This window comes from Cynocephalus volans, chromosome 4 (assembly GCF_027409185.1).
Source record: "Cynocephalus volans isolate mCynVol1 chromosome 4, mCynVol1.pri, whole genome shotgun sequence".
Lineage (NCBI taxonomy): Eukaryota > Metazoa > Chordata > Mammalia > Dermoptera > Cynocephalidae > Cynocephalus > Cynocephalus volans.
This window is the reverse complement of record NC_084463.1, coordinates 168,107,151-168,130,042: the sequence shown is the minus strand read 5'-3', so window position 1 is coordinate 168,130,042 and position 22,892 is coordinate 168,107,151. Positions and strand designations below refer to the sequence as shown.

Sequence of the window (22,892 nt, the reverse complement as noted above, 5' to 3'; positions counted from 1 at the left end):
AGGCCTCCATGTTGGACACTGCAGATTTAGACCAACCCTTCCAGTATTAGTCCATTTTCTGTTGCTTATAACAGATACTGGGTAGTTTATAAAGGAATGAAATTTATTTCTTATAGTTTCAGAGGCTGGGAAACCCAAAGTCCAGGGAGCACATCTGGTGAGGGCCTTCTTCTTAGTGGGACTCTCTACAGGGTCCGAGGTTGACCGGGTGTCACATGGCTAGAACAGGCTGAGCAAGAAAGCTGACCTCACTTGCTCTCCTTTTGAAGCCACTGGAAGCACACCCATGACTCCATGAATGGATCAGTCCATTCACAAGGGCACCATCCTTCACCTCTGAAACACCGTAATTGGATTCCCTATCCTCTTAACACTGTTACTGTGGGGCTTACTTCCAGTACATGAACTTCTTGGGGACACATTTAACCCATAGCACTTCCACTGAAAACAGTTTGAAAAGATAGACATCAAGGTTAAGGATTCAGATCCCTGTACCAGCAAGCTGTGCAGAAAAATCAAAAAAACAAAAAAACATAGCGTTAAAAAAAATCTTCAAAGCATTAAAGAGTAACAGGGAAGAAGTATAATTACTAAGCCATACCTTGGAGAAGGCAAGAACCCACTTAAGCAACTATGGTAACTTGAGAGCATTTGCTAATCCCAAAGAAACACACAAAACTGAGCTATGTTTTTGGTGACCTTTGAAGGTCTAGAGCAATAGTTATCAATCAGGGTGATTTTGCCCCGCCCCTGACTCCCCCCCCCCCCGCCCCCAAGATATTTAGCAATACCAGGAGACATTATTGGTTGTCACAACTGGGGAAGGGGGGGTGCTACTGACATCTAGCAGGTAGAGGCCAGGGGGCTGCTGAACACCCAACACAGAACAGTCCCCACACCAAAGAATTATCTGGCCGAAGATGTCAGTAGTTATGAGGTTGAGGAGCTCTGGTCTACAGGGAAAAAAGTCAAAGCCGTCCAGAACTGGAGACCACCTTCCACTTTAAACTGAGACCCACCCCTCACAAAAGGCAGTACCCCCAGGGCAAGAGTGGACTGGCAGTGAGCAAGTCCTCCCCAGGCCTGCAGCTGGGCTTCTGGACATCTGCTGCTCCAAGCAACCTCACGCTCCCTACTTGGTTGTGGTGAGGAGAAACAAACCTCCCTGGAGGGAGATACTGTAATCATAGGTGTCAGATGATTCCTCCAGCTGATTCTTCAAATATAACGTCCAGCATATGGTCAGCAATAACCAGGCACACAGAGAAACAGGACGTTATGAGGAATCTCCAGCAGAGGCCACTGACACGGAATCACAGAGACCTGTGATACCAGATTCAGATCAGGACCAATAACAGGTTTACCACGGTTTAAATAAATAAAAGACAAACTTGAAAATCTGAGCAGGAGCCTTGGAAAGTATGAAAAGTTACATAGCAGATTCTAGAACTGAAATGTGCAGTAACCGAAATGAACTCAATGGATGGATATAATGACAGACACAGTTTAGAGAGATTTAGTGTTCTGAAAGATAGGTCAGAAAAAAGCTCTCTTGAGAATAGCCAGAGCAAGTAGAAAAGCAGAAGAGTGGGTGGGAGACATTGGGGTACAGTGAGAAGGTGGGAAAGGGGCGATGATGTGACAGGCAGTGTTTAATTAAAGAGAACCTTTAAGAATCCACAAAACAAACACAGAATAAATAAAAAGAGACCTACTCTTAGATATGTTATTGCGAAATGCAGAAATCTGAAGACAGAAAGTCTTAAAAGTAGCCAGAGGGGAAGGATGGACATCTGCAAGGAGCAGCGGTGACAGTGGAAAGCAGGAGCAGCAGAATGCTCTCTCCAGTGCTGAGGAAGCAACAACCTGCCGAGGAGTCCACACCCAGCAAAACATCCCTTAGCATGAAGCTAAAACAGGCCTTTTCACAACAGAAATGGAGAGAATTTCCCACCAGAAGTTCTGTGCAAAAGGAAACTCTAAAGGGTGTTAATCCCAGGTGAAATTGTAAAGAAAAATAATTCCAGATGAGAGTCAGAGATGTAGAAAAGAATGAAAAAGAAAGTGGTAGATGTGTAGGTAAGTTTAACTGATCGTTGTTCAATAATGTCTTGTGGAGTTTCAAATGCATATAGAAATAAAATACATAACAACAGACAAAAGGTGATGAAACTTGAGAAGTCTGGTGAGCTAGAAAGTTGAATCTCTAGGGCCGGCCCGTGGTTCACTTGGGAGAGTGTGGTGCTGATAACACCAAGGCCAGGGGTTCGGATCCCATATAGGGATGGCGGGTTGCTCACTTGGGAGAGCGTGGTGCTGACAACACCAAGTCAATGGTTAAGATCCCCTTACCGGTCATCTTTTTTAAAAAAAGAAAGTTGGATCTCTAATTTAAAAACTTGCCATCAATCCCTTCCCACAACCTGGCACACTGCGCCAGCGCCTTGGGGCCTGCCCGGGGACCCGAAGTATGGAGGAGGGGACCGGACCCCCCGCCCATAACCAGACACACGACGCCAGGGCCTTGGAGTCCGCCTGGTGACTTCGAGGCCTGGAAAAAGGGACCGGATCCCCCTCCTACAACCAGGCACACTGTGCCAGCGCCTCGGGGCCCATCCAGGGACCCAAGGCATGGAGTTGGGGACCAGACACACCCCACAACCAGGCACACTGCCAGTGGCAAGGAGCATGCCAAAAACATCACCTCCATGTGGGTGGCCCACTGCAGCCACCACAATAACCATGGCTGCCGTGAGAGCAGCTAGACACCACAATTACCACATGGATGGTCCACCAGCCACTGGAGTGCATTGAAACAAGCAGAGTCACCAGCAGAGATAAAGAAAAGAAAAGGATGTCTCTCTCCATAAAGCCCATTTCAGAGTGACGAAGAAGCATCTGCTGTATGATAACATTGGGGGACTTGATCACAACTCTCAGCATCGGACAGATCATCTAGGCAACAAATCAACAGAGTAACCATTACTCTTTCAGAAGGAGAGAAGAAATCTAGGGTCATTAGAGGGGGGAGGGGGAAGGGAGAGGGGGAGGGGGAGAGCTTGGACAAGGGGCATAAAGAATAAGTATGATTTGTAACAATATATATGCTAGTAATATTGATTTGATCAACGTATCTCAATGTTGAACCCCCAAAATATGTATAATCAATTTTGATTCAATAAATAAAATAAATTAAAAATAAATAAATAAATAAATAAAAATAAAAATAAAAACTTGCCATCAAGGAAGCTGTAGGTCCAGGTGGCTTCTCTGTGATTTTATTTGAGGAACGAGGCTGGGCTTGGTCATGTGACTAGGCTTGTGGAGTGTGGGCAGAAGTGTTGTGTGCCAGTTCCAAACCTGAGCCAAAGGAGAATTTCTGGTTTCCCTGTGCCTCTGGGGGACCTTCCTACCTCCATCAGGAGAACATGCTCTGGCTGGCCACAGGGACAGGTGGAGAGGCACATGGGGCAGGCCTCACCAGGTAAGCCCAGCCAGGCCTATCGAGGTCAGTGAGCCTCAGTGGACCTGCAGGCTTGTGAGCGAGGATCAGCGCTTGTTGTGCAGACCGTTACATTTTGGGTGGCATGTAGTTAGTATCACGTTGACTAGCATAGCCTCAACCTTGAAATCTTTAGAAAACAACTGTTGTGTTTTCATACTCTATAGAGACATGGTAATTTCTTATGACTGATCATCTTCAGGAGTTTACCACACATTAATTTTATAAATAACTACTGGTGTTTACTAGATTCTAGGCACTGGGGATACAAAGATGAATTTAAAAATTCATCGTTCCTTCCCATAGCTAGCTTGTGTTATTGTAGGCACAGAAAGACTTAAAAAAACACAGCTTTTCACTGAGGAACTGTCAGGGCTCACGTGCACAGGGCTCCTTGCACCATCCTCCTGTGGAGCCTCCTGTTGACCACTTGCACTGGTGCCCACCGTTTTGTTGATGTTCTTTCATCTTTTGCTCCTTTTTTTTTACTGGAATATTTTGACAGAATAAATTTACCAGCTTTATGAAATGTAATTTATTCACAATAAAATTCATCCATTTTCAATGTGCAGTTTGGATTTTGACAAGTGCATGCAGCCACGCAGCTACCACCACAATCCAGATACAGGTCATTTCAGTCAGCACTTACACACTCTCCCTGACCCCAGCAGCCACTGACCTACTCTTGGTCCCTCTAGCTTTTCCATTTCTAAAAGTTTACAGAAAAGGAATCATGAAGGAGTCAAAACTTCTCTGACTTATCGTAGACTCACTCGTGCTATGTTTATCAGTTTATCAGTGATCGGTCCCTTTTAAGGCTGGGTGCTATGTGTGCTGTTTATCTACTTACCAGCTGATGGACATTCAGGTTGTTTCCAGTTGATGGCTGGTAGGAGTAAAGCATTTGTGAACAAATCTTTGTGTGGACGCATGTTTCCATCATGCTTGGGTAGATACCTAGGAGTGGAATGGTGGGGTCGTAGGGAAGGTCTCCGAGAGTACTTCAGAGAGCTCATGGATTCATATTATCTTTTTTTTTTTTTTTTGGCAGCTAGACAGTATTGGGATCCAAACCCTTGACCATGGTGTTGTAACACTGTGCTCTAACCAATATCTTTTAATTCTGTTTTTCAGTGAACTTTTTGAAGTACCATTGTATGTTTCACTTTGTAAGAAACTGCCAAACCATTTTCCAAAGTGGCTGCACCATTTTGTAGTGCATGAGAGTTCTTGTTGCCCCACAATCTTGCCAGAACTTGGTATGGCTAGTCTTTCTAATTTTAGTAACTGTAGTAGGTGTGTAGTGGTACTTCACTGTGGTTTTAATTTGTATCTCACTGATTACTATGATACCAGAAAGACGTTTTTTAAACAATAAACTCAGTGAACTGTTGAATATAGTCCAGAAAATGCCCAGGTCTCTGGGGGTTACTGGCGAGGGCTGAATTAATGCTTGTGGTGTGAGTAGCTCTAGGATGGCTCATGGAGGAAAAGGTGCCTCAGCTGAGCTCAAAGGAGTGCCCAGTGGGTGGGAGGTGCTGCAGTGGTGCAAAAGCAAGAGTCCACGTACAACTGGTGTCCTGCTCTCTTTACCATGCTGAGCACAGTGCTGCACTGTTGAGTCCCAGGCACTGTGGGTGAAAGAGTAAAAAAAAGTCCTGGTTCAGACGTCATCCAGAGAGTTTGGTCATTGGCATTTTCCTAATGAGAAAGAGCAGCATCTGGGCATGCAGAGACCAGAGTGATGCCTGCTATCTTGGTGTCAGACAGGAATGTCTCTCTTGGCAAGGTGGCGTCTAGTGAGGGTGGTCAGGTTCATCTCATGGTGGGCGAGGAGCCCTCCCACCCCTTCCCTTTTTGGGGGACAGATGTGTGGTCCCCCAACCCCATGGTAGAAACCTGCATATCCTGGCCACGTGGACAGCACCGTCTCTGTGTGCAGCATGCCTTTCTCAGCCTTCAGACCAGTGCTTCTGATGGATGGTCAGTTTGTGGCAGCTGGAGGCTGCTCCAGTCATAGGCAAAGCTTACAGGTGCTGGACTGGCTGTATTTCCTCAATCCCTAAAGAGCAGTGATCTTGGTCTAATTTTGTCTGTATCCATGGTGGAAAGAGACAGGATGGGGTGGCCTCAGAAGCGTGAGTAACTAAGTGGGTGGAGTTTTAGGTTAAAAAGGATGGAGAGCGTGAATCCAAGATCTCTTAAGGTTTCCAATTCTTTACTCAGCTTTGTGACAAGTAGAGCCTATGGTGCCAGTTCTTAAAGACGGGATTTCTACATTTAGTTGTTAAGGATGAGAATATAAAATATTTAATACTTTGTCTTCAGAGCTTAAAACTTAAATTAAAGTGGATTTACAGCTGTGGGAATGATTGGATTTGAAAATTAATTTGCATTAATTTAATTTGAATATTGTTTTTTCCTTTAGGTTTATACAAATAGAAAAATAGAACCTAATGTTTAAAATTAGCAAGACTTTGGCCCTAAAAATTCATGTGGCTGGAGTGTTTTTCTTGTGTGTGAGACATTCAGAAATAGGATTAACATAAATGTGCTTGCTGCCTCTTTGTTCTTGGGGAATTGTGGATTGAAAACCAGGACTGTACATGCCGGGAGTGGGGACTACAAGGGGTGACATTATCTTCAAGTTAACTTTACATTTGACTTTTTAAAATAGAAAATCAGTTCATCATTGTTTTTCACTTAGAAAAAAACTTCTGTAATTTGATTATTTTCATGGTATTTAAAGATAATGGGATACCTAAGAATATGAGGCTGCTTAAAAAAGTTTGTGGAAAAATAGAATTAAAAGATAATACTAATCTTTCCATGAAATTTTTCAAGTATCATTGTACTTTTATTAGTGTACTTGCAGTTTTTTAAAGAGGTCTGCCTTCAGGCTCTGTGTCTTGTAAAACTATGATATAATTAAAATTTGTTATACCTTTTCTTCATATTAAAAAAAATACTAAAAAAATTTAAAAAAATTGTGACAAAATACACACAGCATAAAATTTACCATTTTGAAGTGTACAATTCAGTATTGTTAAGTGCATTCATGTTGAGGTGCAGCCAACACCATCATCCATCTCCAGAACTTTTTATATCTTGCAAATCTGAAACTCTGTCCCCATTCAACACTAACTCCCCATTCCTCCTCCCTCCTCTGTCTCTGTGAGTCTGATGACTGTAGGAGCCTCATGGATGGAATCATACAGTATTTGTCCTTTTGTGTCTGGCTTCTTTCACTGAGCATATTGTCCTCAACATTTATCTGTATTTTAATGCAGAGATACTAGAAATATGAAAAAACGAGAAAATATGACACCATCAAAGGATACAATAATTCTCAAGTATTTAAAGTGACTGAGAAGGAATTCCGAGCAATAATCCTAAGGAAACTCAATGAGATACAGGAAGACTCAGTTAGACAACACAGTGAAATGATAAAAATTGTCTAGGATATGAAGGAGGAAATTAACAAAGAGATTAATACCTTATGAAAGAATGTAGTAGAACTCCTGGGACTGAAGGATTCATTCAGTGAAATAAAAAAACACAACCAAGAGCTTAAGCAGCAGGCTAGAGCAAGCAGAAGAAAGAATTTCTGATCTCAAACAATCTTTTCAAAATAACCCTAGTGGACAAAAAGAAAAAAGAATCAACAAAAATGAAAATCTAAGCAAGCTAGCAGACACAAACATTCAAATCATGGGTGTTCTGGAAGGGGAAGAGAAAAGAAAAGGCATTGAAGACCTATTCAATTAAATAAAAGCATAAAATTTCCCAGGTATAGGGAGAGACACGGACTTTCAGATCCAGGAGACTCAAAGATCCCCAAACAGATTCAATCCAAATAGGTTCTTTCCAAGACATATTGTAGTCAAACTGGCAAAAGTCAAAGACAGAATCTTAAAAACAACACAAGAAAAGCATCAAGTCACCTATAAGAGAGTCCCCATTAGACTAACAGCAGACTTCTCAACAGAAACTCTACAGGCCAGAAGAAAATGGGTTGATAATTCAAAATACTCAAAGAAGGGCCAGCTGTGGCTCACTTGGGAGAGTGTGGTGCTGATAACACCAAGGCCATGGGTTTGGATCCCATATAGGGATGGCTGGTTAGCTCACTTGGGAGAGTGTGGTGCTGACAACACCAAGTCAAGGGTTAAGATTCCCTTACCGGTCATCTTTAAAAAAAAAAAAAAAAAAAAAAAAGACAAAATACTCAGAAAAACTGCTAACCAAGAATACTATACCCAGCAGGGCTATCCTTCAGAAATGGGAGAGAAATGGTGTATGATGGAGTTTGGATGTATTGTCCCCTCCAAAACTCATGTAGAAATTTGATCTCCAATGTGGCAGTGTTAGAAACTGATTGAGTTGTGGGGGCGGATCCCTCATGAATGGATTAATGCTTTCCCTGGGGGAGGAGGGGTAGTGAGTGAGTTCTCGCTCTGTTAGTTCCCGCAAGACCTGATTGTTTAAAGGACCCTGGCGCCTTCTCTCTTTCTCTCTCTCTTGCTTCCTCTCGCCATGTGATCTGCTTGTACCCACTGGCTGCCTGCTGCTTTCTGCCATGAGTAGAAGCAGTCTGATGCCCGTGCCAGATGCAGCTGTCCCAGAATCATAAGCTAAATAAACCTCTTTTCCTTATAAATTACCCAGTCTCAGGTATTTCTGTTATAGCAAGACAAAACAGACTAAAACAGTGTATTTCCCAGACAAATAAAAACTGTGGGTGTTTACCACCACATGGCCAGCCCTGCAAGAAATCGTCAAGGGAATCCTGTATCTGGAATCCCCAAAATGATAATCACTACCATGAATACATGAGAAAGAAAAAAAACCCATTGTTAGAACAAAAATGCAAATGAGAAAGAGAAAGAAACTGTGTTTACCATCTCAAAAAATCAACAAATACCAAAGACAAACAATGAAAGAAGAATGGAACAAAAGATATTTAAAACATCCCCATGAAAATTGATAAAATGACAGGAGCAAGACAGTACCTTTCAATAACGACCCTAAATGTAAATGGATTAAATTCCCCACTCAAAAAACACAGACTGACTGGATTAAAAAGCTAGGCCCAACTGTTTGTTGTCTACAAGAGATTCACCTCACCTGTAAAGACACACACAGACTAATAGTGAAGGGATAGAAAAAGATATACGACATAAATGGAAACCAAAAATGAGCAGGAGTAGCTATTCTTATGTCAGATAAAATAGACTTTAAACCAGAAACCAGAAAAAGAGACAGAGAAGGCTATTATATAATGGTAAAGAAATCTATCCAGCAAGAAGACATAACAATCATAAATATACACACACCCAACACTGTAGCACCCAAATGTATAGAGCAAACATTATTAGACCTAAAGAAAGAGATAGACTAGATCTCAATATGACAATCGTTGGGGACCTGAACTCCCCTTTCAGCTTTGGACTGATCATCTAGGCTACAAATCAGCAGAGACTCATAGGATTTGAACTGCACTTTAGACCAACTGGACATGACAGATTTCTGCAGAACATTTCGTCCAATAACTACAGCATATACTTTCTTCTCTTCAGCACATGAAACATTCTTTAGGATAGACCACATGTTAAGTCACAAATCAAGTCTCAACAAATTTTTTTTTTTGACCAGTAAGGGGATTGCAACCCTCAGCACGGTGTTGTCCACACCATGCTCAGCCAGTGAGCACACTGGCCACCCCTATATAGGATCCGAACCCACGGCCTTGGCACTACCAGCGCCACACTCTCCCGAGTGAGCCACGGGGCCAGCCCTCAACAAATTTTTAAAAAACTGAAATCATTTTAAGTATCTTTTCAGAGTGTAACAGATTAAAACTAGAACTAAATAACAAGTGAAACTCTGGAAACTACGAATACATGGAAATTAAACAACATGAATGACTTAGGGGTCCAAGAAGAAATTAAACAGGGAATAAAAAAATTTCTTGAAACAACGAAAATAAGGATATGTTATACTAAAACCTATGGGATACTGCAAAAGCAGTACTGAGAGGGAAGCTTATTGTAATAAATGCTTACATCGAAAGAATAGAAAGATTTCAAATAATCTAATGGTACACCTCAAAGAACTAGAAAAATAGGAACAAAATTAGTAGACAGAAAGAATTAAAATAAGAGCAGATCTAAATGAAATAGAGACACAGAAAACTATACAAAAGATCAATGAAACGAAAAGTTGATTTTTTGAGCAGATAAACAAAATAGACAAATCATTAGCTAGGCTAACTAAAAAGAGAGAAGACCCAAATAACAAAAATCAGAAATGATAAAGGAGACATTACAACTGATACCACAGAAATACAGAGACTCTTTAGAGACTATTATAAATAACCATATGCCAACAAATTTGAAGACCTGGAGGAAATGGATAAATTTTTGGACACATACAAACTACTGAGAGTGAATCAAGAAGAAATTGAAAAACTGAACAGATCAGTAATGAGCAATGAGATTTAAGCAGTAATCAGTAGTCTCCCAAGAAAGAAAAGGCCAGGACCAGATGGCTTTACTGCTGAATTTTTCCAGACCTTTAAACAGCAATTAATAACAATTCTCTTCAAAAAATTGAAGGAGAGGCCATTCTCCCAAACTCATTCTATGAGGCCAGCATCACCCTGACACCAAAACCAGACAAAGATACAATAAAAGAAAACTACAGTCCAGTATCTCTGATGAACATACATGCAAAAATCTTCAACAAAACATTAGCAAACAGAATACAATAGCACATCAAAAAATTATACACATGATCAGGTGGGATTCATCTCAGGGATGCAAGGATGGTTCAACATACACAAGTCAATAAATGTGATAGACCACATCAGTGAAACCAAAGGAAAAATACCATATGGTTATTTCAATAGATGCAGAAAAAGCATTTGACAAAATTCAACATCCCTTCATGATAAAGACTCTCAGCAAATTAAGTATAGAAGGAAACTATGTCAACACAGTAAGAGCCATTTATGACAAACTCACCACCAGTATCATCCTGAATGGAGAAAAGATAAAAGCTTTTCCCTTAAGAACAGGAAGACAAGGATGCCCACTCTTACCACTCCTGTTCAACATAGTATTGGAAATTCTAGCCAGAGCCATCAGGAAAGAGAAAGAAATTAAAGGGCATCCAGATTGGAAAAGACAAATTCAAACTGTCCCTGTTTGCAGATGACATGATCCTATATATAGAAAAACCAAAAGATTCTACAAAAAAAAAAACAAAAACAAAAACAACTCTTAGGGCTGATAAACAATTTCAGTGAAGTTGCAGGATACAAAATCAGCATGTAAATTGGTAGCATTTTTATACTCCTATAATGAACTAGCAGAAAAAGAAATCAAGAAAGCAAGCCTATTTGCAGTAGTCACCCCCCAAAACAATATACCTAGGAATAAATTTAACCTAGGAGGTGAAAGATCTCTACAATGAGAACTACAAATTACTGGAGAAAGAAGTTAAAGAGGACACAAAAAGATGGAGAGACATTCCATGCTCTTGGATTGGAAGAATTGACATAGCGAAAATGTCAGTGCTACCCAAAGCGATCTACAGATGCAGTGCAAACCCCATCAAAACACCAATGACATTCTTCACAGAATTAGAAAAAATAATCCTAACATTCATATGGAACAATAAAAGACCCTGATAGCCAAAGCAATCCTGAGGAAAAAAAATAAAGCTTGAGGCATTACACTACCAGACCTCAAAATATACTACAAAGCTATAGTAACCAAAACAGCATGGTACTAGCATAGAAACAGACACTTGGAACAATGGAACAGAACAGAGAACCCAGAAATCAACCCACATACTTACAGCCAACTGATCTTTGACAAGGGCAGCAGGAGCATACTTTGGGAAAGACTGCCTCTTCAATAAATGGTGCTGGGAAAACTGGACATCCATATGTAAAAGAATGAAACCAGACCCGTACCTCTTGCCATAAAAAAAGAATGAAATTCTGCCACTTGCAGCAACATGGATGAACTTAGAGAAAATTATGTCAAGTGAAATAAGCCAGGCACAGAAAGAGAAAATACCACTTGTCCTCACTCATAAATGGGAGCTAAAGGAATAAACAAGTAAAGAAAGAAAGAAAGATACAACAATCACCATAATTCATTGAACTTTCAAAAAGAGTGAACAGAACTGAGGCCAGCAGAGGTGGGAAAGGGGGAGGGAAATGCGGGTTACTGAGAAATTGGTTAATGGACACAAAAAACGATTACATTGTGTAATGTTGAATATAATAATTATCCTGATTTGAGCATCACATATTGCACACAGGTATTGATATTCAGCACTGTACCCCACAGATATGTACAATCAGTTCTGTTTCATTAAAGTAAAGAAAGACTCATTGAGTTGATATCAAAAGGTGTTTTTTTAATTAAAAATATTTTTTAATTTTATTTTTTTATTTGACAAGTAAAGATTGTAATATGTATGGTGTACAACATGATGTTTTAATATATGTGTACATTGGGAAATGGCTAGATCAAGCAATTTAACATGTGCATTACTTTGTATACTTTTTTTTGTGGTGGGAATACAAAAGTATTTTATTCTTAATTTAACATAAGTTATAAATTTATAGTTAAATTTTATAAATAAATTACTAAGTTGTTAGATTTAAAAACTTAATTTTTCTTTTACTTGGGTAGTCCTGTTTTCCAATTTACAGTTGGTTTGTTTGATTATCCATTTGTTTATTTAATGAATAAAAAACCCTTGTGCTAAGCACTGCTGTTGGTGCTCTTGGCGCCTGGAGTGAGGAAGGAGATGGGGCCCCTGTCCTCAAGGGCATCTGTGGAGCCTCTGACCTGGTAACTGTGATTGCTTACGGCTTCTGTCCATTTTCGACCCAGGCCCTTCAGGACGAAGCAGTGTCAGGATGCTGTGGTGCCTGACCCACTCCCCATGCGTCTCATCCCACTTGATGTTTTGTTATAAAAAATACCAGTTTTCAGTCCGTCTAAGGCAGACATTTTAAACCTTTTAACATCTGTGAAACGAGTATCACCTCACCAGTTAGTGAAACATGGTGCACACTAACTTGCGTGTGCTCTTATGCCATCCCAGCATGGCTCAGCTCTGTGTGCAGGATCCTATTTCATTTTTGTCATAACCCATTGAGGAAACTGGAGCCTAGACAGGTTAAGAAACTTGTCTGAGATCATAGCCTTAGCAAGCGGCTGAACCCTTCAGACTTGAGTCTTAGTTCTTAATTATGATGCTTTTGTGGTTTAGGATAAAGGTTTCCCACCCATTCTCTTTTGATCTTCACAACAAGCCAGGGAAGTAGGTATTACTATTATTCTCCCATTTCACAGCTCAGAAAATTAAGGTTCAACATAACAATTTGAAATTGTTGGAATGAAAAAACAATTCTAGCCCAATACACAAACTCGCATTTTGAAGACTGTATCAGTCTGGGTCCAATCAGAGAGAGAAACCACACAGTGGATTAAGGAAGGATGTTTATCATGAAGAATTGCTGAGCTGTGATAAAGTTATTCCAGGATATAAGGAGACTGTATGTGTTTGCTCCCAGGGCTGGAGGAGGGTCTCCATGGCGAGACATATTGGAGGCCCTTCCCCAAAGCTGGAGTGTGATTTCAGCTCACTGGAAAGCAGAGAAGTTCTCTGGCTGGGCCGGCCTATTTGTGGGCATGCAGAGGGCTGGCAACCTTGGTCCCTAGCAAGTCACATGGGGCTACAGAGAGAACCTGGGTGCTGCTGTGGGCAGGGCCCCTAGGGCACTGGGGTCATGTTGAGAGGGTGGCCATGGCTGTGAGGTGGCATGACCATGGAGCCCCGCCCACTACTGCAAAAGTGTGAAAGGGAGGTGTGGAGGCACTGTCCAAGGCAGGGTGCACTTGGCGCTGGGAGGCATAGCTCACACATGGCACAAAGATGCCATGTCCTGATGCTGAGTGTTGGCATTGGGCACTGGCCTGTGATCTGCTTGGCAGGTCTGTGTGGGCATCAGATCCCAGTTCCTCACATGCACTCCGTGACCAGGCAACATGCAGTGAAAATGCCTTCCCAACAGAGGCAACGGGCTGTGTGGAGTGAGCACTGCTGCTGTTCTTTGAGGCACCTGGTTCATTGGGAATGAAAGTGCTGTCATGAGAGGAGGGCACAGAGCACTGCAGTCCTGCTCCTCGCACTGTAGTTAAGGTGATCTGGGAACAGTAGCCGTGTGCTCTAGGGAGCCTGCTTTATGATGTCCCTCTGCGGCCTGGAGGTGGCCCCACACTGTCCTCTTGAAGCCTGCAGCCCTCACAGCCAGCTGAGCTGAGAAGTGAGGTCTGGGAGGGCTGATGGTTTGAAACCTGCTAGAGAAAGACCTTGGGTCACCAGGAACTCTGAGACTGCAAGTCAGCGGCCTGCAGCAAGTGCCCACCAGGCCAGGCAGAAGCTCCACAGACCCCCCTGCCTGCTTCCAGTGGGTGGGTGTTGGGAAATGAACACAGGAGGACCCCCTTGACCCAGGTCCTGTGAGCAGCAGTACTGCCTATAGCCATCCACGTCTTTGTGGACCCTCCTTGTAGGGGATGTTGAGGAAGCCTGCCAACAGCTGCGGGTCTCCATGAGGGAGAGCACTGTAGAGAGAGGACTCAGGGTTGGGGACTCATTTGGATATGATGGAAAGGAAGAGTAACCCCCAGGTGTCACCTTTGAGCAGGTGAAGAACACCTGAGCCAGGTGAGGTGCAGGTGGGGGTGACACCACGGGAGAATGCTATGTCTGCCCCCTGCCATGCCCCTGACCTGGGCTGGGGGAGACCAGAGCCCAGACCCAAGTGAGAGTGGGCCTGGGCCATATATCCTCGGGTGGGAGGGCTATTGGTTCTTCCTGTCTGGAGCTGTGGTATGACAAGACAGATCCCTGCCAGGTCCTTTTGCAGGTGCAGGCCCTCCCTTTGCTGAAGACATAGCTGATTTTGGGTGTTCTGACTTTAGGCAGGTCTCCTGTTGACTCCCCACGGTGCTGGGGCTGCTAGAGAAAGACCTTTCTCTGGCAGGTACTCTGTGAGTCCCCCAAACTGCCTTCTGGGCCTCAGGGGCTTCTGCTCACTGCCTGTCTGCCTTGGTGATGGCCTTACTCACTTCCTGGTGGGCACACCCTCTGATGGCGTGCCCACTGTAGGCCCCCTCATCGGGGAGGGCTGCCACAAAGGGTCTTCCTCAGGGTTCTGCAGGAGCAGGAGCCAGGGGGGTCCACACAAAGGCTTGGGTGTCCAGGGGCTGTCTCCACAGGACTCAGGCTGATCGGGCTATCAGTTCTCTCCCCTCTTACACTGTTATTTTTTTCCTTTAAGAAGTTCTGTAAGTTAGTAATAGGGACAAGTCCCCAGGGGGTATGAGGGCATCAAGCTGTATTTTTGGCTGTGGTTGTCACAGGAGGTTTCCAGAGGCAGTGGAATCTTGGCTGGGTGGGAAGCATGGCACTAGAGCTTCCTCATGGAGGGCTCCCCGCTTCCCTCACGCCATGCTGCACTCACCGACAAGGCACAGCGAGCAGATGGGCGGGCAGGAGAGAGTAACAGGCTTCCGGGTTGGAGCCACTTCGGATCTGCTTTTATGTTGTTTGGTCTTTTAAAGGATATATTAATTTGCTGCCCACAGGGAGGAAGGGTTTCTCAGGATCTCCTCAAGGTGCAGTGGGTCGTTATTCTAAAAAACCCACCCGTAACAAGGAGTGGGCTGGAGCAGCGAGTATTGCTGAGGTCTCTTCCCTGCCCTTCATCCTGTGAGAGCTGTGTCACTGTAAGGCCCAACCCTGTAAGAAGACCAGCCTTTTCAGTTGTCCCCTCTGCAATCTGTAGAGGTCGGCTCTGAAGAATATTTCTGCACTTCTCAAGTGAAACAAGAATTTCTGGCATTTAAAATGATGGTGCGGATGGGTCCTCCTTTTAAGTGGGAATTTTATATTCTGCCAATTACATGTTTTGACTCTGCCTTGCTGTGATCTCCTGTGAGGCATTCGGTTATACAGTGATTGGGGTAAAGAAACAAGAATCCTTCTGGGGCCTCTGTGTGTGTGTGTGTGTGTGTGTGTGTGTGTGTGTGTCTCCTTTTTATAGCTAGGTTATTTGTCCTAAAACTGTTGTAGAATGGAAGATAATTTAGTGTATGTTCAACTGCTTAAACGAATAAATGTATTTAAAAGATTAACTTGATGGTTTACGGCAGGGTTTGCAAATTCCATCACTGTAGAGGCCTTGGTGGGATTATGGCTGGTCCAAGTGAGGCCCAGGGAGGGCCCTGCTGGATGCGCCTGCCCAGGGTTGTCCTAGGAGGGCAGAACTCTTGCTGCCAGGTATTCTGGTTTCTGTTTTTAAAAGGGAAGCCAAAAATTCGGATTCTGACATGCACCACCAGTTTAGAAATATTATTCATGCTCAGCATGGTGTCTGCCACTTCCCCTTGGTTCGTTCTTCCTGCTCTCCCGCCTTGCCCACCTGCAGTGAGACCTTTTTCTACCTTCTCTGCAGGCGACAAGGCTCTTGATGGCTATAGTAAAAAAAAATATGTCTGCAAGTTGCTCTTCATCTTCCTCCTTGGTCATGACATTGACTTCGGACACATGGAGGCTGTGAACTTGCTGAGTTCAAACCGATACACGGAGAAGCAGATTGTGAGTACCCCATGGTAGCCCCTGGTGCTGACACCTAAGTCCCCCTCCCCTTTCCAGCCCAGCTGGATGCTCTTCAGGAGGCAGTAACACTGGAGGAGGAGGTTTTGTTTCTGGATTAGGTTCTTTTAATAAGGAGGCCATTTCTTTTCTTGCTACTTTTCTTTACCACTTCACATCTGACAAGTCTAAGGATTTCCCTGTTGGTTTATGTGGGCGCTGCTTGAGCCCAGCGTGTGGTGTGATGGTGCCCTGGGTGCCGCTGCTGTCTCCCACCAGGTCGGCCTCAGAGGAAGCAGCATGGCTCCTTATCCCACAGCCGCTGGCAGGACTTTGTTTCTGCAGTAGGCTCCACATGCATGTGGTTAGAATCAAAGCCGCAGGGCAGCATCCTCATGCCCCAGCCTTGCCCGAGCAGACCCACAGTGGAAGGGTACTTCCCACTGCCAAAACCTGAGAAGCTCTGCATTCTTTTGAAATAATGTTAATTCTATATGTTTTCCCCAGGGTTATAAAGTAACATTTTCTTCAATTTGTCAAAAAATTTAACTTGCAGAAATTAAAAAATACTGTAGGTGTCTCAGGGTTTTTAAAAAATATTGGCAATTTAGTCAACAGTAATTGTGGGGTGCCTACCATGCACCAAGCAGTGTGCCAGGGAGACTCCTGGCTGCAGTGACCAAAAGCAGACATGGGCCCCACCCATGTCCACTGGAGGGATGGGCATCTGATGGCCCCATAAAAGTAGAATGGCAGCTGTGGCCAGTGCCTTAGCATGGACTCTGAGGGAGGGTGGCATATGTGTTGAGGTGGCCTGAGGAGTGAGGGGATATTAATTGGGGGCAGGAGGAACAGGGTTGGCATAGCGGGCTGCACCCAGCAAAGGGCCTCTTTGGGAGAGTGTGGAGAGTGAGGTGGCCGCATGCCAAGCAGACGGGAGGGTGCTGTAGGTTTCCTGAAGGAAGGCCCAGCGTCTGTGCATCTGGGCCGTGGGGGGACACAGGTTGTCACACACTTTCTGTTCTGTCTTTTTGGAGCACAGGGCTACCTTTTCATCTCGGTGCTGGTGAACTCCAACAGCGAGCTGATCCGCCTGATCAACAACGCCATCAGGAACGACTTGGCCAGCCGCAACCCCACATTCATGGGCCTGGCCCTGCACTGCATTGCCAACGTGGGCAGCCGCGAGATGGCCGAAGCCTTCGCCGGGGAGATCCCCAAAATCCTCGTGGCGGGGTTTGTATCAGCCACTTGAGAACACACTTCTTTCTTATGTTAGATACATTGGATATGTAACTGCTTGATTTGTACATGTTTTAATCTCCACATCTTATGTGATGGGGAGATGGGATACAGACTGAAGTTGGATCAAGAGGTACCATTTCAGGTGAAGTCCAGTCAGACTTTCCCTCCCCAATACCACTGAGATTTAGAAATAGATAAAGGAGAAAGCGCACACCCTGCCAGCCACAACCACACCAAGAAAGGGCTTCAGTCATGCATGGGCACCAAGGAGAGGAAAGTGCAAAGCCTTCCTGTGGTGTGGCTTGGCAGCATTCCAGAGAAGGTCAGGCCCCTGAATCCTGAGGATTCTTAATAATCTGTCCCCCCCCAACCCTTTCATTAATTTGGGGAGAGCAGAAGAGGCTGAGGAACCAGCTCTGGAGAGTTTAAAACAGTCCTGGGCTGCCTGTGGCACAGGGGCCTGGCAGACACAGGGCAACCACCACCTGCATGTCCAGGAGACTTTGCCAAGTTGGTAAACTAACCCACGGCCCATGCGCCATGACTCACGAGAGATCAGGACACCTTGTCAGTGGACTGAGCAGGCACTGCAAGCCACCAGAAGGTGGGTGGACACAGCCCTTAGAACTCACAGTGAGGACCAAAACCAAGGCAGTGGGAAGGTGCCAGAGAAACAGGTCTCATCTAGGGTTCTCAACTGGGCCATGCTGTCTCCAGGGGACCCGGGCAGTGGAAGGGGTGCCACTGGCATCTAGTGGGTAGAGACCAGGGATGTTGCTCAGCATGCTGCCCTGTGCAGGATGGCAGCCACAGCAAAGAATGATCCAGCCCCGCTGTCAGCCAAGGCTCAGCCCTGGGCCAGATGGAGCGCCTGGGCCACAGGCCACATGGAGGGCAGCAGCAGGGTGCCCATGAGCCACAGGGGAGTGATGAGAGTGTCCCAGAGAGGCAGACACAGGAGCCAGGCTGGCAGAGAGGCCAGAACAGCCCCGTGGAGACAGAAATTCAGAAACGCAAGAGTTCAGAGGTGGGTGGACCAGCAGGAGGACTGCAGAGCTGAGGACATAAGTGGAGAGCCTGGCGGACACTGTTACACATATAGTCGGTCGGAAGGCGCAGAGAACAGTGTGGATGCCCTGAAAATGAAGCGACCGTCAGTATGAGTGAGGGCCTGGGGCTTAGGAAGAAGAAGCTAGAGAAGATTCCATCCAGGCTGCTCTGAACCTCTCCTCACCTGGGAGGGCTGCCTCAGGGTCTCCGGTGAGGCTTCCCCTGCCCCCGCCCTTCCTGTCCTGGACACACCCAGCGACTGCTCTGTTCGTGGCCTGTCTCTGCCATCTGTGCAGGCTCCCCAGGTCCAAGAGTTTTGTCTGCTGTCGCTGTTGGTCCATCGTGAGTGCTCAGTGAGCGAAATGTAAACAGACAAAGGCAATCCTGAGAAGTGCTCAGAGCAAGAAGCAGGAGCATTCCCTGGGCGAAGCATTCCCTGGGTGAAGAGTATACTGCTTGTGTGGAAGGGAGCACATCGAGACCCAGCCTGCATGAGGGCTGGCAGGTGGGGAGCATGTGGCCCTGGGCTTTTGTACCTGGCTGGGTGGTCCTGCAGGGGAAGAGGCATCTTCCTACCTCAGAAAGCCAGGTGATGTGGTGCCCATGGGCCCCCCTTGAATAAAGTGACCAACTCTTGAAATCCAACTACGTAGCAGATGACTCAAGATGGAGTGCTCAGGAGAGGCAGTCCCATGGTTGGAGGACCTAGAGACAGAGGGATGGTGGGTGCAGAGGGGAAGTTAAGGGCTGCCAGAAGTAGGGACTGAGGAGGGAGGGGTGACAGGAGTAGGACGCAGCATCACTGAGCTCTGCTGAACTCACGGAGAGAAGCATTCAGTACACGTGGGGCAGCTGGTGACTGTCCCCCAGTGGGCAGGGTTCCCCGCGTCCCCCTGGGTGGGGCCTGCAAAACTCGGTGCTTATTTCTCTCTTGGATGTTCTTACTGTGAGTGTCTCTGCTTACCTCAGTGTGGGCGCGATGGGCATATGCCTCCCCCCGCCTGTGGGGGCCATTCACAGTGTCAAGCGTGGAAACAAGCTGTGCCTGCTCTCCGGAGGGTCGGGGCAGGCATCCTGACTGGTGCTCTGCACCTCCCCCAGTGGCTTCACCAGCCCACCAGTATGGGCACAAGTGGTGGGCTCGAGGTTCCTGCTCTGGGGCTGACCTCATGAGGGACTCAATGTGCTGCTCTTTCCCAGGGTGTTCCCATCCAAAAGAAGAGCATTTTACCAAAGCAGTTTCTCTTTGGGATAGTATGGGGACATTTAGGGGTTTCTCATGTTGGTTTGGACTCATTTAGGAATAAAAAAGCCAAAAGGTAAGTGGTAGAGATAGTCCTCAAACCCTTTCTTTCTTCCAAATGGAATAGTCCCCGCGTAAGTTTGTTATGTGCTTTGATGGTACTGCTTCCTTTTCAGGTGCATTCAGTCACCACTAGAGGACTCCTTGTGGGGTCTGTCACTTTCCCAGCTACGTAGCAGAATTTGGCTGGGGGTAGTGAGCAGGAAGGATACACAGCACTGGAAACGGTCTGGGCCCTCCACAAATGTATTCAAGCCAGAGAGAAAAGCCCTACGGTGCCTCCCCCTCCCAGGTGTCTGGATGACCTGGAGCCCTTTGTTCTGTCCTGGTGCTCGGAGGGTGCATACCTCCGATTCCAGGACGCTGGGCTCCCTGGCCCAGGAGTACGACTTGTGCAAGACTGTTACACAGTGTGGTTTAGGCTTTGCGACTACTTGGAAAATGCTTGTTGTAGTGAAGACAAGCAGAACAGAGTAACACACATTCCTCCTGAATGAGGCTAAAGGCCAAGAAGGGATATAGAGTGACAATATTTGTGTCATTGAGGTGGGATTTCACGTAAAGTGTTTTCTCTTACATGTTCCCGTTTGTTAATCTTGTTAATGCTAGTGAAAGCCATGCCCTTTTCTAGTGCTGTGGCTTCTCTGGACTTCCACCTGTCAGGGAAGGGAAGCAGGGTGGGGCTGAAAGAGGATATCACAGGGAACTTGGAGTTCCTGATGGTGAGAGGCCCTCAGACACTTCTTCATTGTGTGGATTATTAAGTGAATTGTAAAAGAAAAAAGTGCTGTAGTTCAAACAATTAATGAGCAACATTAATTGAACATGGTCAGCCTACATAGCCAAGGTCGTATTCAGCAGTTGGGAAAAATATTTTTGGAGGTGAGGAAGTTGACAGCAGGACTTCCTGTGAACGCCACAGTGTTGGCTCACTGGGGCTCACGTGGCAGGAGGAGGTGGCAGGAAATGGCCTTACTCTGAGGGTCGTCCAGGCCTTCTTGACCTCCAGGCCAGACCCATCTATGTCTCTCCCGCCTCATCAAGTGACTCTGGGCTGTAAGCTCATGGGGGCCATGCAGTGGGCCAGCCGTGTTCTCGAATGACCATGATATTTGTCTTTCAGGGACACCATGGACAGCGTGAAGCAAAGTGCTGCCCTGTGCCTGCTGCGCCTGTACAGAACGTCTCCTGACCTCGTCCCCATGGGTGACTGGACGTCCCGAGTGGTGCACCTCCTCAACGACCAGCATTTGGTAAATGTCTTTGGATTCGATTCCACTCTTACCCCACTAGAGGACCTTTTGTGGAATAGCCATTGTGAAAGAAACCCGACGTAGTTTTTATGCTGCGTATTTGGAGCAGTTCAGTGCGTCAGACCTGTGGCACCTGTGCTGAAGGCAGTGGAGATTGCCCTTCGTGGGCATCAGAAGGAAAAAGAGGCTGTCCGTAACTAGGCATTTGTGAGGACCTCCAGCGTGCTGGACTTGTTATGTACAGAGGCTCTGTAGGTGCGCAAGACTGAGATCAGAGTCCTCTGAAGCAGCCTGCCCAGTGAGGGGCGACTCCCTCCTGGTGTCCCTGTTGGCTGCCCGGTTTCGGGCTATGATGGGGCGTCCTGTGGTCCCGATCTGAGCTCAACTGAGTTAGTCAGTCTATAGGACCAAGCTGTGTGTGAGGCCTGACTGTCCCCCTACTTCATAGACGGGCATTGGAGGTTGAGAGTGGCAAGAAGCAAGGTGCAAGTCCTGCCACACCCGGGGGAGGGCCCACAAGAGTGTGAACACTGGAGGCAGGGTTGTTGGTTGCCACAGTTTGTCCACTGCGTCAGGCAGGAGCAGGTGTGGGCAGGATGGCCTTGTTCTGCCTGAGTTCTGTTGTGTAAATGAGAGAATCAGGATCGACACTAACAGAAGTATTTTACTTCTGAGTAGGTAAGGGTGAGTGCGTTAGCTGGTCACTACATTTTTTCCCCAGAAGAGAAAATTAAATTAAAAAAAATTAAAAGTAACTGATCATTATGCGTAGATTTGGAGGTGGGATAGCAGGGGTTGCGCTGGGCATCTTGCTGTGTGGCAGGACAGCTGTGCGTGCTGTCCTGTGCTGTTCCTTCTTACGCTCATCAGGAATACAAAACAAAGTTGGGGATCAGACATTGTCATGTTTCAGGGAGAAGGCAGAAGGACCTCGGGAGGAAGCATTGAGGACGCTGCTTCACATGCTGGTGGTGATGAGACCCAGGTCTGTGTGGTCTATTGGGCTCAGGCCCCATGGTAGGGTCAGAATATGACTTAGAATTGTCAGCTGTGTGTTCATGTCTCACCACCAAATGGATCCTGTGAGGCAGTGGGATTTTTCCAGTTTTGCAAATGAAGAAACTAAGGCTCAGAAAGATTAAATGGCTTCTGACAGACCCAGATTTGAGCTAGGAGTTTGCGGAGGACTCTGGTGGCGGTGTTGGGCTGTCCTGGCCCCAGGTGCTGTGTGAATGTGCAGGTGAAACAGTGGGAGGGAGCTATGAGCAGGTGGGCAAGCTAGCAGCAGGCCTGGGTGGTGATGGGCGTGTGCTCCTGCCTGACTCAGCCGCCGGATGCGGGGTTGCAGATGGGGTTCAGGGCTTTCCACGTCTCACAGTGCTTTCTGCAGACATATCTGTGGCCATTCCGTGGGATCCTGGCCCAATATTGTCATCACTCCTACCTGGGAGGGGAGCTTCTGATGGTCAGAGAGCCTGACTGAGTGCTTTTTAGGGTGGCAGGGGCTGTTCCTCATGTGGCCATGGGGGCCCCACTCATGGGACACTTCAGGACTTTGTGACCCCAGCTCCTTGCTTTGCTTTTGTATTTTCACATGCATGACTTTATTTCACCAGGTGTGTAGGTTCATGTATTCCTGATTACCGCAACAAACTCAACTGAAGCAGATAAGGTCAAGGGGCATCACAGCCCCGCTCCAGGGAGGCCCCGTGGCCCAGCGCCTCCTTCATCTCTGCTGCTCCTCACATGCACTCTCATCTCGCAGGTGGCCATCCTCCCTGTGGCAGTAGCTATTCTATTTGCAGAGCACCTTCTGGCTTTGCCACTGCAGAAGGCCTGAGACTTGGCT

At 46.0% G+C, this 22,892-nt stretch overlaps 1 protein-coding gene across 2 annotated transcripts in view; it reads left to right on the top strand.

Moving 5' to 3' along the window:
• AP2A2 (adaptor related protein complex 2 subunit alpha 2) overlaps nucleotides 1-22,892 on the top strand; it is a 110,930-nt gene that overhangs the window by 56,587 nt on the left and 31,451 nt on the right. For both annotated transcript variants that reach the window (XM_063093427.1, XM_063093426.1), the window contains exons 3-5: nucleotides 16,053-16,195; nucleotides 17,235-17,428; nucleotides 20,914-21,043. In XM_063093427.1, the coding sequence (XP_062949497.1) occupies nucleotides 16,053-16,195; nucleotides 17,235-17,428; nucleotides 20,914-21,043 (467 nt within the window). The remainder of the gene's footprint in view (nucleotides 1-16,052; nucleotides 16,196-17,234; nucleotides 17,429-20,913; nucleotides 21,044-22,892) is intronic.